General features: G+C 35.8%; 1 protein-coding gene across 1 annotated transcript; it reads right to left on the bottom strand.

Annotated features, from left to right (window-relative positions):
• Positions 1-7,464: 7,464 nt before the first annotated feature.
• Positions 7,465-15,159, bottom strand: acte1 (actin, epsilon 1). Its single transcript, XM_059535606.1, has 9 exons — positions 15,051-15,159; positions 14,280-14,422; positions 13,880-14,008; positions 12,218-12,328; positions 12,045-12,129; positions 11,800-11,961; positions 11,037-11,228; positions 9,239-9,420; positions 7,465-7,777 (listed from the first exon to the last, which is right to left on the bottom strand). Exons 2-9 carry the CDS (start codon positions 14,406-14,408, stop codon positions 7,634-7,636), a joined length of 1,134 nt encoding a protein of 377 aa, XP_059391589.1. The 5' UTR covers positions 14,409-14,422; positions 15,051-15,159; the 3' UTR covers positions 7,465-7,633.
• Between the last annotated feature and the right edge of the window lie 1,204 nt (positions 15,160-16,363).

The following is a 16,363-nucleotide window of genomic DNA, read 5'->3' as shown; positions in this document are numbered from 1 at the left end:
CAACAAAAAATATATATAATATATATATATATATATATATATATATATATATATAAAAGAAAGAAAGCCTTGTTGAGCATTAGAAACTTCTTTGAGAAACATCAAAATAATCATACCAACCCCAAACTTCTGAACAGTAGTGTAAATAAGTGTAAATTAAAGTCAAAGTATATTTATTATTACTGAATCACTCTAAATACACTAAGTTCAACAACAAAACTAAAAGGATTATTTCACATATAAATAGCTCCTTAACAAATTTTTAAGTATTTAAAATACTGGTATGCAAATATGGTTCGGCTTCCTCCTTCAAAGGGATTTCTTGCCCATTTTATCATCCGCCAGGCGACAGTCCTAAGTCCAATCGCTTAGAAAAGAAATAGGACAGCTCTCCTCAATAAACCGAATGGTGTGCGATATCATTCCTATCCACAGCCATTAGATGCCATATTTGAAAGAGCAATAGAAGTGGCACTTGCTTCTGTGAGCTGTCTGGAAGGAGAAGGGTAACTAAAGTGTGGGTTTCATCTGGGCCAATGAGTAAACCGCAGAGAAGACAGGAGAGAAACAGAGCTGTGGGACTCAGAGGAGCAAGAGAGTACAAGAGCGAGCGAGTGAGACGGAGGGAGAGACAGAGAGGGAAAGTGGCATACAGAGGCGAAAAGAGAGGGAGGGCAAAAGGGGGACAGGCTGGCCTGGATCTGTGTCCGCTTGCCTTTCCCCTGGTGACTTCACGGCTTCACCACACAGCTGTAAAGTAGGGTAAGACTGGGGCTCATATATATACATTGGTGCGAGACTAGTAGAATCACAGCAAAGCAGTTCTGGAGCTGTCTGAACACCAGCGTTATGAACAAGCGAGGTGAAGCTGATGAAAAATAAATGAGAACCAAGGCCATGTTCTATCACAACATGTCATCTAACCCCTCCCATGGGCTACAGTCAGTCTGAGCTCATCAAAGAATCCGCAAGTCAATACGGAGAACAATTATTGGCCCCTGGAGGACCGCCGCTGCTTTACACCATATCAGTAGAGTACAAACAATGGCCGTATATTGTTCCTCAGAGAGGTTCTCATCTTTTTATTCATCCGTCCATTCAGCCGCTCACTCTCCAGGGAAAATTAAATCAATTTAAGGGCTCCATTTATTGATTCCTTCAATCCACGTGTTGTCAAGTACATGACGGTCCTTAACTGAAGAGCATATAATATAATAATGAAGCCATCAGATCTTAATGAAATGCACTTATGTCCATTCATTTGGTAAACGGCTACTCAGCTGTAGTTTGCCATGCTCCAATCTAATTGTCCTCTGAAGCAGATAAACACAAAAATAGCACTAAACTTACTTAAATTCTCTGATCTGTTAAATAGTGCTATGTAATGTTATGCTCTGCATTTGACTATTATTGTACTAAATACACACAAAATGTTTTATAAATAAAACTATGACCATTAATGATTTAATAAGAGGCATTTAGATGGCATAAAACAATGAGGGGTTCACAGTAAATTAAGGTATAGTGTTCAATTGGATGAGGTACATTTATATAAATAAAACCTAAACACTCTATTTAGCTTTGTTTTCCTATTGACGTACTCTCTACAGTCTTCCTACTTTATATGTACAGTAAGTATTGCTTATTTGCTTTGATTGTTCTGTGTACCTCCGAAGTGACATCCCCTGATATCTTAAAACTGTAAAAACTGACTCGTTATAAACTTACAATCTCTCTTCAGCATTACATACTTTAACCAATATAAACATTTACGCATGACTGGAGTGCCCGCTGATCTGTAATGGAGAACTTTTATTATCATTATATATACAGTAGATCAATGGAAGAGCCCCATTCTAATGTCTACTCACCTATGTGCAAGCGCTCTCAATTATCCCCTTCTTCATTATGGCAAATGTAGGCTAAGTGCCCCGTTTCTGATCCTTCGTTCATTTGTTTAATTGATATTTTGCCAAACTTTGAGGTTTCTTTGCACCTGTGAGTTTGATGACACACTAATGCGATAATAAAAGCTAACTTACAACTAGTAACTTTAGTAACCACCTTAGTAGCACTGATATCTAAATATCTAATAATAAATAAATAAAAAATTTGTTTTGCGGTAAGAAACTTCCAAAATATTGTCATGGAACACGATCTTTACTTATATTTTTGCCATAAAAGAAAAATATATCATTTTGACCCATTCAATGTATTGTTGGCTATTGCTACAAATATACCCGTGCTACTTATGTCTGGTTTTGTGCTCCTGGGTCACATTTGTGAAAAGGACCATTTAGGACGAACTGCTTTACTATAATGAATCAAACTTTCAAAATCCACAGAGAAAGAGCTGGAGAAGAGACCATTTAAAATGACTGATTCACTAGAATAAATTGGACTTCCAAATGCTGCACACAGTGTGAGATAGTGAGGGAGAAAGAACTGTTTGGGAGGGTATATTTGATAATTCCCACAGCACAGACGCAGAAAGAGTAGCTTGTGCTTGAACACTTATATGTCTGCTACTTTTAGTTAGTTACTCTCCAACACTGCAGCTGCTATAAACCAGACAAACCATCACAGACGGAGCCCTGGAATTATTCGGCCTGCTTGTATACGTAAATCGCTTAGAAGCCTGAAGTGGACAGTGTGTGGCTGCAAATCCAGTCTGCTAAAATCCTCCTCTCTGCTTCTTATCTCAGTGGGACACAGGATAACAGAGAGCTTCCAACCCCATCCCCATAATGGATAGATCACCACAGCCGCACAGCCTCACAGCTGCACAGCTGCAGTTCCTATTTGTTATAAGCAGAACCCTTGACCGGCATGCTGAAGATGCCTTACAATACTGATAATGTTGTTTGTCTTCTTATTACCGTTTTCTGGAGGCAATCTGCCTGGAGTCTTTTATGCCCAATCACAACAGCAATCAAACTCATTGTGTTTTGAATATTGCACATTGGTCAAAAGCCCCCACTGAATGCCACAGAAATGAAAAGAGAGCTTTGATGTATTTATTAGGGCTCTTGAGAGGATCTTGACATGTTGCTGAAGTACGGTAGTTTGAGATGGCAGCATAGCAAAGGCAGAATTTGCTGAACGGAGCAGTCAGAGTACATCAACTTGAAAGCTGAGGTGGATTTCCTGTCTTCTGACATCTCCTGTAGTCCTAAACTTAGCCTTTGCTATACAGCTTCTGAAGATAACCAAAGAGAAATTTTCAGCATGAGATTCGGTTTCATATAAAAACATCGCAAATTTAGGAAACATCTTGAAACCGGAACAATCGCTGAATGTACTGATAAAGCATTGGAAGCTGAGTGGTTGAGTTAGGGGAAGATGTCCTTTAAAGTCTCCTGATACTTATCAGGGAAGATACAATGGAATGTGGCTCTGGTGGCCCTGAGAAGTGTCACTAGTGGAATCGGTCTTTTTTTCCGTTGCTATGGAGCCGCAGGTTGGAAAGCCCAAGAGACCAGCAGTACCCAAGCAGTGGATGGGAGAAAACCTGAATCTGCGCATAATGTGGCGTGTCTGAATAATGCTGACCTAAAAACTCTTTTAAGAGGCACATCAATTATTGTCAAATCTCCTGGAGGATTTTAAGTTCCCAAGGGATGATGGAGACACTTAAGCTTTGAATTTTACAAACACCATTTTTGGGGGGGTTTGTTTTCTTTTATAAACAGGGTGTTTCCAAGTACAGAAAAATAACCACTATAGTCTACTGCTTTCCATTTTGCATCACTAGTCTTCCTGCGTATGTGTTTATTATCTCCATTAGTTAAAGACCAGTCCATTGGATTTTGATATCACTTTGCACCACTATTCTTCCTCAAAATGTGTTTATCTGTGTTAGTTAAAGACTGATCTAATGGCTAAACTGATAAATCAGCTAAAGCTTGGCCACTTTGCCAATATCTACATGTAAATTTGATAATTTAAAAAAAAAATACTTTGTTAATTTTTGAGGAAAATGTATTTCAGTGTACTAAAGCTCAGTTGCTATAATTCAGTTGGCTCTTTGGAAGAATTGATTCTTGGTGGTTCAGTCCTCTTATATTTCCCAATAATGACCGTTGCCAATGGCAACCCTGTATATCTGACCTTATCTTATGTTTCATAGCTGCCCGTCTTTTTTTCCAAAAAAGCAAAACAAAAAAGCAAATCATTTTTTAATCTATTTCATATTAATATCAATTCAGTGTTTCATATTTATTTAGTAGCCATATTTTAAGAGATAATGTACGGTCAGATGGTCAATGTTGCAAAATGAACCTCTTCATAATTATCCATGACTTTACATTTTAGCTATCACATAGGCTAAATATGGGCCTCTATAGTGAAATCAACTGAAATGTTTTCCGGTTGACCAATCTGCATCTTAGCCTTCGTCATAGCACTAAAAACTTTGTTACATGTTAAATGATAAGATGTTATCAAATGAATCTTTCTCAACAAATGTTACTGATTAGATAGGCTTCACATCACCCATGTTTTTGTCAATAGGTTTCCTCCTCTCTCCTTTTTGTGTATAATGTAAATAAAGGTCTCTCAACTTTGGGGATCATTTGTGCTTCCCCATAATGCAGAGATAATTAAACCAACCTTTTAATGCTCGATCTCACAGAAGAAAATCATTGATTTTTTTTAAGTGCAAATGAATATTTAAGTCTAAACATCTTTTCAGATTCTATACACCCCATGCGTTGACTATTGAAGCAGCACAGCATGACAAATGCATTGGATCCGTCAATACTGTCTGAGATACAGAAGTTGCCATAAGATTGTCCGTCACCAGCCTCACATCTCCAGCATCACAGCTCGTCAAATGTGGATTCTATCCAACACTACAAACTTAGAAGTTCCGCATCTTTACCTCTAAAGTTAATAAACCTATAATGAAAACTGCATTCGTTAATGAGAAAACTGCAGGGACAAGCGGACGCGTCGTGGAGAGAAAACAAAGGTGCGTACTTACAGCATTCAGCGCACTTTTCCCTTTCTTTGGTTCTTTATCCTTTTTCCAGGGGAATATAAATCTCCGTAGAATCGTTGGAGTTTGTCGAGTAGTCCGAACAGAGATGGGAGTGAGTCCTTTAGCACTTCTTCGGGGGAAGAGGACTGTGTATTCCGCATGTGGACAGTGTTAAATGCGCAACATCGACCCGAGCGCGCAGCACACGCAAGGGGAGGCAGAGAATGTTAGCGCTGGATTCAGAGGCTCTTCTGACCGGCGGATCCAGCACTAGAGGGGTTTACTAATGCAGGCGGGGCCACAGTCCCTGAGCGCACCTGGGATGGGACAACGTTTCAACTGGGGCTTTTGTAGCATTTACGAGTTTAAAAAAATACATTTTAATAAATTAGACGTTTGTTTTAAAATTATTATTTCAGGATCGTTCATATAAATATTTTAGTAATGTACCTAAAATAGACCATAGATTATCGTTTTACATATCCCTTCTGACACCATTGCAGTCCCCAACTCTGTTAAAGTCATTTTTGCACACTCCCTCTCCTGAAGGATGACTCTGATAAACTTAAAAGTAGATGATAAATAGACAGACAACAGAGAGACAGACAGATAGATAGATAGACAGACAGACAGAGAGAGAGACATACAGACAGACAGACAGACAGAGAGATAGATAGATAGATAGATAGATAGATAGATAGATAGATAGATAGATAGATAGACAGACAGACAGACAGACAGACAGACAGACAGATAGACAGATAGATAGATAGATAGATAGATAGATAGATAGATAGATAGATAGATAGATAGTACAACACATAATAGATAGCTATAATGTATACTGCAAGAAGTGTATCATTTGTAGGAGCTGAAAATCTAAAGTGGCAGGACTGATATCTGCCTCCTCTCAGCATGACAGATCCACTGCTGTGTAGGAAGGGATTAATTACCAAACACTTGCATTTAATCAATACATACAATCAGAAAGTTTGGTCTGTATCAGTAATCACACACGGTGGGCTATTGAGCAGCACTTCCGAACCTGAGCCAAACACTAGAAGATTGCAATGTTCTTCACCAGTAATGAATGCGCTGCATTGTGTGCGAAATAAAGGAGCAGCGAAATAAGATTCTAATAAGCATTTCATAATGGATCTGAGCCTACTTTCTGTTTCTTCCCCCCTCCCCTTCTCTCTATTTCTCTCTCTTTCTCTTGTTGTCTAGATGCATTAATCACTGTAACCTCCTAGATGTCTCCACCTTCATTTGTCTTTGATTTCTCCATCAGTCAGAAGTGGGGCAGTGATAAGTCAGGCTTCTTAACCCTCTCCTACTGTACAACACACATCGTCCAGAACCCACAAAACTGGGTCTACTTGTTATAATTAGAAACTGGAGTTGATACAGTACATAGATGGGAGCCATTCACTCTCCCCATGTCATTCCAAACATGGATGAATTTCTTTTTTCTGCTGAGAAGAAGATATTTTGAAGAACATTGGGGTCTAGCCTTATTTTGGCCTTATTATACATTAACTTTTATTTTATGGACAAAAACATATATTAAAAATCTTATTTAAAAAAAATATTTTCTTTTGTGTTCAGCAGAACAAAGTCAAAGAGTCCAAATCTTTTTGGATGGACTATCCCTTTAGAGAAACAGATCCTCTACAGCGAATGGGTGCCTTCAGAATGAGAGTCCAAATTTTGGCCAGAAGTAACAGTTTTAAAGTTTAACACCCTAATAATGGATCTGTTTCTTACAAACATGCAGCTTTTTACTTCACAAGATCAAGACATCAAGACATTTTCATCAGATTTTCATTTAAGGGTAAACTATTCCTTTAAGGAGCCATAGTTTCAAACATTTTATGGTTCATTTCAGTCAGGACTACAGATGAATAATATGTAATAGGATGCTTCTAGAGGGATTTGAAGAGCATTTAAACAAAGTTTTAAAACAAACTGTTTTCACACAGATTCAATACTATATGCTATACTGCAATAGCATTTTTTACCTTCAATATTTTTGCCCTAGATTGGTAGGTTTCAGCTGTGAGACACAGTGTACTATTCTGTTGCTCAGAAAGAAAGTATCAGCTGCGCATTTGGCCTACATTAAACTGACCTGTTTTCTTATCGTCATCATATATTTAGGGCTATTGATGATCACAGTAAAACCCTTAAAGGGCAGGATCAAATCTGCATTATTGTCAGATTAAATGGGCATTTAGGTTCAGAGGATCAAATGACATTTTAATATGGTTATAAGCAGGTTTGACGCTTATTTACTTCAGGTTTGAAGTTATTTAGCATAAATTGTTAATCAAGTTAGTACCCTGATCTCAAGAGTGTTTCATGGTAATATCACAGCAGCAGTCTGCCATCCGGTGGCCTTGATGAAGAATGATCTCAAACTTGAAAGCTGAAGAACATACTGTCAATTTGTCTAAGAAAGTGCTTATAAATGCAAAGAGAAATTTATTGAAAATATGTAAATGTCTTTATTGAACAATTCATTGTGGCTGTAGATGTGAATCCTTGTACAGGGGAACTTGAAACAAACATCCGCAGTACAAACACAAGACTTGACATGGTGCAAAGGCTAGAAGGAGAGTCCAGGACAGAGGAGAATGAAAGAGGAGGGATTTAGAAGCACTTCCTGTGGACAATGGAGGGTCCGGCCTCCTCGTACTCATCTTTACTGATCCACATCTGCTGGAAAGTCGACAGGGATGCCAAGATGGAGCCGCCGATCCAGACAGAGTATTTACGCTCAGGAGGGGCAATCATCTGTAATGGAAAAAGGAAAATTGAATGATTTTTAGTCGTCACCATAACCATTATCGATAACAATAATTATCATCATTATCATTATCATGATCATCATCATTATTATTATTATTATTATTATTATCAACAACAAACTGTTACAAATTACAAAAAAATAAAACAATATTTTTTAAACATTTTAATAATATTAAAACACAGCAGCAAGATTAATTTTTAATGAGCCGAAAAGAATGCACGTCACACCTCTGTTTATCAATTTGCACTGGCTCCAAATAGCTGCTCGCATAAAATTCAAGGCATTAATGCAATAATTGCCTACAAAATCACCACTGGCCCTGCACACCTTTATTAAAGTCATTACTTCAGACTTATGTGCCTCTACAAGCTTGAATTCTGCAAGTGAACGTCGCTTTATTGTGCATCTCAAAGAGGCACAAAACCACTTTCATGGAATTTTACATTAACTGTTCCCTCCTGGTGGAATGACCTGCACAGCTCAATCCGAGTCCTTGTCATCTTCAAGAAATGGCTAAAAACACATCTCTTCCATCTTTATTTGACCCTCTAACACTTGCACTCTCTATTCTAATTCTATTCTTTAAAAAACTTGCCCCTTTTATACTTGCCCTCTATTCATTTACTAACTGCTTGTTTTCTATAAACAACAAACTCTATTGCTCTATTCTTTTTCTATTCTATCTGTTTTCTTTCTTTTTATTTATTATATTATTTAAAAGCCCTTGCTACATGTTCTGCGTTAAGTTAACTGAGACTTGTCACAGCACTTGCATATCATTGATCTTTTGTTGATTTTGATTGCTTCCATTGTCCTCAGTTGTAAGTCGCTTTGGATAAAAGAATCTGCTAAATGACTAAATGTAAAAATATAATAATAGTAATAAATATATGGCATTATTATTTGAGATTTGTAATAATAATTATAAAAATATTAATAATCCATAATTACAATAATAAAATATACATTATGAATATCTATAAATTTTTGTTATTATTATTTTGTTAATATATCAATAATCCATAATTACAATAATACATTATGCATATTTAATTATAACTACTACTACTATTTCAACTAATAATAATAATAATAATACATTGTTATTAAAATATTAATAATGCACTTTGTATTATTGATTTGTGATTATTAGTATTAAAATTATTATTCTTTTTAATATCCATAATGAATATAGTATTATAGTTTTGTTTAATTGTTCTGTTTTGTTTAATTCTGATTATTACTAATTTACTATTGTGTCTAGAAATGTAACAATAATTTAACATCAGTTCTGCATATTAGTTATTGGAGATTTAAACATAGAATATGAAACATAAACAAAGAATACATTGGCTTTGCCTATTCATTTTGTAGATTTAAACATAAAGTTAATTATACATAAAATAAAATGTTAATGTAAAAGAAAAAAAAAAAGAAAACTGTACCTTGATCTTCATGGTGCTGGGAGCCAGAGCTGTGATTTCTTTCTGCATCCTGTCACCGATACCAGGGTACATGGTGGTACCGCCAGACAATACATTGTTGGCATACAGATCCTTACGAATGTCAATGTCGCACTTCATAATGCCGTTGTAAGTGGTCTCATGAATACCAGCAGACTCCATACCTACAGACAATGCAATTTAAATGACGAATGAAACACACTACCATTTAAATGCATTACATATGCAGTATCATGCTAATTCAAGATTACATAATCACTCTGATTTCATTAAGGGAAGAATTCTGGTTAGCCACTGTCCTATCAACTCCACTGGATAAGGAAACAGTGATTGATGTACAATTCCAAGATTAAGAACCATGTACACCATAAATAGCCCCTCAGCCTTTGGCCATATACTGAAACACTCCTAATTAGTTCCTGACAAAAGGTGATCTGTCACCATGTCACCTCACCTAAAAGTGCACTGTAATGTATGAAAAAGCTCTAAAAATGCAGTTGGTTGAATTTTTCTCAGTGGGAAGCTTGACCGCTTCGCTGTGCCCATTGGAAGGTGGGTTTAATTCTGCTGCTATGCATAGACTGATGAGCAAATGATTGAGAATTATTAATAACATGAATTTTTCATCAATGGCAATGTAAGCTTGGCAATGGCTCAAACGGGAGAATATATTTTGAGTGTGGGCTTAGTGGTTCAGTGTAGGCCTCGTTTCAAAATTGCTAGAAACTTGCATGAATAATTGATAAAAAAAAATAATGTAGGGATATTCAAAGCTTGTCTATCATTAAGAAGAAGCCTACAGGAATGTGAACATGTTTTCTTGCTATCTCCACATGACAAATGTTGCCTTCTCAAGAGCTACATGATTATGCCAATTAATTAATTTGTGGTTGACCATCAAAATAATGAGTGATTTTTGTTTCTTGTGAGAAAACAAAACAGACATAAATAATTATTGGGTTATTTTAAACATATCTCATATTTTAGATTTAATCCTACTCTAATAATAATAATAATAATAATAATAATAATAATAATCTAATATGTATATATATACATATTACCTGCTGGAATAATAGAGGAAGTAAAATTGTTACTCTTAAATTATTTGTATTTAAAATCATTATTTTATATTAAATAACTTAGATCTAATTATAAAAGGATAATGGAAAATAAAATAATTATATAAAATAATAATTAAAAGAAAAAAATAATGGCTACTCTTTATTAAGTTATTTAAAATTAATTTATTATTTTATACATATTTCTTGTATTTTTATAGGGAGGTATATTCATCCTAATCAAATATAATGAGAATCATCTAAAAAAATAAAAATAAAAAAATCAAATAATCAAATCAAATAAGAATCATGTAAAAAATAAAAAAGTAAAATAAAATAACTATTTTCTCCTGAAATTTTTTTTTGAATTATGATTTATTTTTACCCTCTTTAGTTTGATATCACATAGATGTATAGGCAGCTGAAACTACAGGAGTTTTACAATCATGTATCTCTACATTCTGATCGATGTACAGTACTGCAGGGATATTTGATCCTTTATGAAACATCCCCAGAGAATTATATTCTAAAATATTTTAGCCTAAATTATGCTACACAGGCCATTTTAATCCTATACAGAAGTTCCCATGGGAAATCATTCTAAATGTGATATCTTCCAATAATATTTTGTATTAGGGAAATAAATCAGAACCAAGGAGTACAAGGAGGGGGTCGATGAATAATGTGCATATATTGAAATGAACAAATGAGAAACTGACCAATGAAAGAGGGCTGGAAGAGGGTCTCGGGGCAGCGGAACCTTTCGTTACCGATGGTGATGACCTGACCGTCGGGCAACTCGTAGGACTTTTCCAGGGATGAGGAGGAGGCTGCGGTGGCCATTTCATTCTCGAAGTCAAGAGCCACGTAGCACAACTTCTCCTTAATGTCACGAACAATCTCCCTCTCGGCTGTAATAGCGAGTTAGAAAGCTATTAAATGCTTTTTAATTATTAAAAAGCAGCTGGTTCAATTCACTTTTAACCGCTGATACTAGCGTTGACCATAAGGTGGTGCTGTTTAGCTAATGGACATTTCATTACAGACGGTGAAACTTGAACACTTACGAGACTATCCACCTTTTCCTTCAACGCGTAAATAAGCATATGGGCAAGACTTCCGGTTCATTAAATAACGAGAAGAATAACAACGTGTAGTAAACGGTAAAACTGTTTGCATTATAAGCCAGTGTGTTCATAATTAAAAATGCATTTGAATAATATGGTAAGACACCAATTTTCAATATCGAGCAACAAAACAAACTGTTTTGTACAGCTAAAAAAGCTGGCGGTGGATGAGACCGGAAGTCAGACTCATAGAAATTATGAATGGCCCATTTTTACAGGAAGAAAAAGGTGAATAAAATAGTCCAAATTAATCAATATTTTACATTTAACACAAAGTTTACTATCTATTAAGTGAGTGCATTAAAATATAACCAGTATAATTTAAGTGAAAACTGCAGAGAGTGAGGTAAATTACCAGTTGTGACGAACGAGTAGCCTCTCTCAGTCAGGATTTTCATCAGGTAGTCAGTCAGGTCTCTGCCAGCCAAATCCAGTCTCATGATGGCATGTGGAAGGGCGTAGCCCTCATATACAGGAACATTGTGGGTCACACCATCACCAGCGTCCAACACAATACCTGGAGCATATCATAAAAGCATGAAAAAACAAATAGACACAGTTTTGAGCAACTACTGTATGGTCAATGACATAGACACTAACCTGTTGTACGGCCAGAGGCGTACAGTGAGAGGACAGCCTGGATGGCAACGTACATAGCCGGAACATTGAAGGTCTCAAACATGATCTGAAATACAAATAGAAACCAACATATTTTAATATTATGGGCATAACACCATTAATGGCATGATTCTGAAGTCTTCAGAAGGACTTGCCTGGGTCATCTTTTCCCTGTTGGCCTTGGGATTCAGAGGAGCCTCAGTCAGGAGGACGGGATGTTCCTCAGGAGCCACACGGAGCTCATTGTAGAAGGTGTGGTGCCAGATCTGAGAAAACAGTATTGGATTTTTCATTATATATGGAGAAACACTGGTCCCACTTACCATTGTTTGGCAAACTTTCACGAGAAAAATGTATGGGATTGCATTTGTGTCAAAAGGTCTCCGGTCCATGTCTACATTCATTGCGTACTTGGTAAGATAAATTTAAATATGTTGATGTATATATTATATATATATATATTTTTTTTTAAGTTGTCTAGTTTTGTTATCCTCCATGTCATCTTGTTCTGTTGTGTAAAGGCTGTTTCCAAAAATTATAGCTTTCTGTTTGTGTCAAAAAATTGTTGACTCGAATGTCTACTGTTTCTGTTTGTTTTGGTTTAAATTTGTGTCGTCCTCCTTGTTAATGCTCTCAGTGAATGTTCTGCAACAGATTTTACAGATATCCAGGTTAACAAATAGAACATTTATATTTGTTTTCTCACCATCTTTCTCAGGCCCTGTTTACAATAGTGCATTCCCATTTTGAAACAGTATTTTAAAAACTGAAAATGATCCTCGTCTACACTGTCGTTTTCACTGCGTTTCAGAAACAATCTCCACCCACACTACACGTTCGAAAACGCATGTCACGACCATTCATGCAGGTACAACAATACATATATATGGGTAAATTCCCTATTATTTAGATGGCCTCTACGTGCTTGGAGCGGTCAAATGGTGAATCTGCCAATACATATCTATGGAGAATGTAGGCAGCCACGCCATCATTTTCAAAATTTTCAGTTTTGGTCCATTTTCACTGAAATGCAACCCCAGAGTTTTCAAACTAAAACAGGTTGTGCAGCATATTCAAAAGTTGTTTTTCGAGTATCAAAATGCCAGAGTAGTGGAACTGATAGGCATAACCGTAGCAAAAGTTATGCTTTTTTAAATGAAAATGCACTAGTGTAGACATAGCCTCAAACTCTGACTATTTTGACAAAAAACAAAGATAAAACCTGAGGATTATAGATATATTCAAGTTTATAGATCAGAAATATAAATTAATCTTAAGGTTTAAGAAAACTCATTATTGAAAAAAATATATACATTCATTTTACCTGAATATCTGTTTTTTTTTTTTCAATAATGAGTTTTCTCACCATCTTTCTAAAATGCAGAATATTGTACAATATAGATTCATTCACATTCATAAAACAAAAACATAAATGCATATAAAGATTTTAGAAAACTCATTATTGAAAAAATCCTAACATTCTATTTGTTTATCTGGATGTTGCAGAACGTTTATCTAGTTATGACTTGCAAAGCATAAAACTGAGCTTTTGGCACAATTGTAACTCCATAGAAATCCATTCATTTTAACTGGAATCAAAGTGATTGGGAATTTTGTGTGAAGGTGAAAGGCTTCAACAGATTTTGCAATGGGTTCAAGTTGTTCATGTGAATTTGCCTCATTGACCAACGGAAAGTTATTTTGTTTGACTTCAGTGTGAGATGTGCTCCAAAGATCCCTACACTACTGACAATAGACAATGCAATTTTGTGACCACACATTGTAAATAAATTAAAGTAAATAATTGTATGGTCTACCTTCTCCATATCATCCCAGTTGGTGATGATGCCATGCTCAATGGGGTATTTGAGGGTGAGGATGCCTCTCTTGCTCTGGGCCTCGTCTCCTACGTAGCTGTCTTTCTGACCCATACCGACCATGACACCCTAAAGAACCATAATGCAAGCTTTCAGTCACAATCTACACATTTAGGGTGACTTTCGATTCTGCATTTGCATCTGATTTACATACTGTAACACTCCTTTTCTAGAATTAATGTTTGTTTATTAACATTTGAAGCAAGGATTGATGATAGCAGAGTATTACCTTTACATGTCAAAGTTCAAAGCTAAAGTACTGTGACTTAAGAGGTGCTTTACTGACTGGATCAAAATAAGACTAAGCACCAGTTGACGTGAATAAACGTTGTCATCTCACCTGATGGCGGGGTCGGCCCACAATGGAGGGAAACACAGCCCTGGGAGCATCATCCCCGGCAAAGCCGGCCTTCACCAGGCCTGAGCCATTGTCGCACACCAGAGCGGTGGTCTCTTCCTCATCGCACATGTTTGCTTAGACAGCTGGTGTTTGAACACAAATGGCATGAGTGCAAACACATGACATGTCCATTTAAAAGCAGAAGGATTTTCTCATGCTTATTAAATACTTGTCTTTGCTTGTTGAATTCACGTAGCACTTGAAGCTAAATATAAATGATTCATCTTCTGTGCTTAAAAAAAGCTTTTCTGAAATCTTCAATTAGGATCTACCCTCCCTACGGCAGACTTGCTGTCTGCCGTAAATAATACATATTTTATTATTTATTTGATATCTTGAGTTGAGCATAAATAGCTTTAATTTGTAATATTTTTATAGCGCTACTTCTGTATTTTAAGTTGTTTTCAAAATGTAAAATATAAGCATTTCATTTGTTCCACTGTGTACTGTATGTAACAAATAATTCATTAAGTAATACAATTATTAATAGGATAGTTCACTCAAAAATGGAAATTCTGGCAACACCCTCATATTGTTTCCAAACTTGTATGACTTTATTTCTTCTAGGGAATATGATCAAAATTTTTGTTCCACCAAGTCATACAGGTTTGGATCAGAATTTTCTAATTTCAAAAGTCAAGCTTCTCTATACACTACCTGCTGTAGTCTAACAACCGGTTTAAAATAAACCATCCATTAAAGTAGACTCACCCAGGAGAGCTTGCACAAGAGGCCTGGAAAACTTGCTCCCTCGAGCGGTAGAAAATAAGAGAGTGAGCGGCCAGTTCACCTGTCCTGTATTTATATAGGAGCCTTGTCACCAGGGCTTCAGAACATCAAGCCTTTTTAGGACACATTATAACCCTGCATCACTCAAAGGTGGGCGTCCCATGTGAAGATGGAGTATTGGAACGGGTATCACAATGCAGACGGTCCACTGACAGATGCATTTAATATTAGAAGATAATTTATGGCTCTCGAGGACAGTGTGGACTATTGTTGGAAAGAGAGGTGGCCAGTTTACTGGGAGAGAATGGCATCCCTGGGGCCGTTATAAATAAGACGCCGAGCATTGGTCATAATGGACGAATGACCATTTGTCTGTTATCTGTCAGTTGTGAGGAACTTCTAGCTGGCCTTCAAAGGAAATACACATTGCCACCCCATATGAGTGTGGACTTTACAACCAAAGCCTACCAAAAGAGGAATGATTTTAGGCATCTCTTCCTAAAAGAAAATCACGACCTCTAGGAAATTGACAATGTGCCACACATTGTGATGTTTGTAGGGCAGTTGTATGTGTGAGTGGTCTAATAATTACATGGACATAAATGCTACTTGACTGCATTGTGTCAAGAGAACGGCATTGTGCTGCTAACAATGACAAGTGGCACATTGTACAAGTACGTTCAATGACTTTTTATCTCCACAAATCCCATCTTTTACATTGTGAGAACTCTCAGACAAGTTTGATACTTATCTAACATACAATTTCTGTAGCATAAAAAATAACTAGTTTTAACAACATCTAATAGTGATGTCTTGACCTTCTCAGCTGTTTCTAACAATTCCTAGCATGCAAAAACATAATTGAAGTTTTAATTAATGGTAAATGTCCTTTAGTTACTTATTTCAATGACCAATAATATATTAGATGAAATAAGCTAAATATATTACATTTAACAGATTTTATGCAATGTTACGCGTTACCCAGTGTTGTTATTTTATTTTAAATAATAGTTTTGATAACTATTATAACTATTATTAGTTTTAATAATTAAAATACCAAAATAAAATAAAATATTAGATTAAAAGCTTAAACTTGAATTATAAACAAGAAATGAAATAAGTAAATGAAATAAGTGGAAGTACTAAAATTATTAAAACAATTACTTAATTTAAAATGTATTAAGAAACAAACTAAAGAAAATGTCAAAAGCAAATAACATAATTACTAAAATTAACTGAAAACAAAAATATATGCTAATTCAAAATATGAAAAAATATTATAATAGTATTTATAA

This window comes from Carassius carassius, chromosome 43 (genome assembly GCF_963082965.1).
Source record: "Carassius carassius chromosome 43, fCarCar2.1, whole genome shotgun sequence".
In the NCBI taxonomy this organism is placed as follows: Eukaryota; Metazoa; Chordata; class Actinopteri; order Cypriniformes; family Cyprinidae; genus Carassius; species Carassius carassius.
This window is presented reverse-complemented; position numbering and strand designations above follow the sequence as displayed.

Excerpts from the sequence above, each read along its gene's own strand:
- acte1 (XM_059535606.1), bottom strand. The coding sequence starts at position 14,408 with ATGTGCGATGAGGAAGAGACCACCGCTCTGGTGTGCGACAATGGCTCA. Across the intron at positions 14,009-14,279 it reads TGGGCCGACCCCGCCATCAG|GGTGTCATGGTCGGTATGGG; the intron begins GTGAGATGACAA and ends ATGGTTCTTTAG. Across the intron at positions 9,421-11,036 it reads CTTCCAGCCCTCTTTCATTG|GTATGGAGTCTGCTGGTATT; the intron begins GTCAGTTTCTCA and ends CATTGTCTGTAG.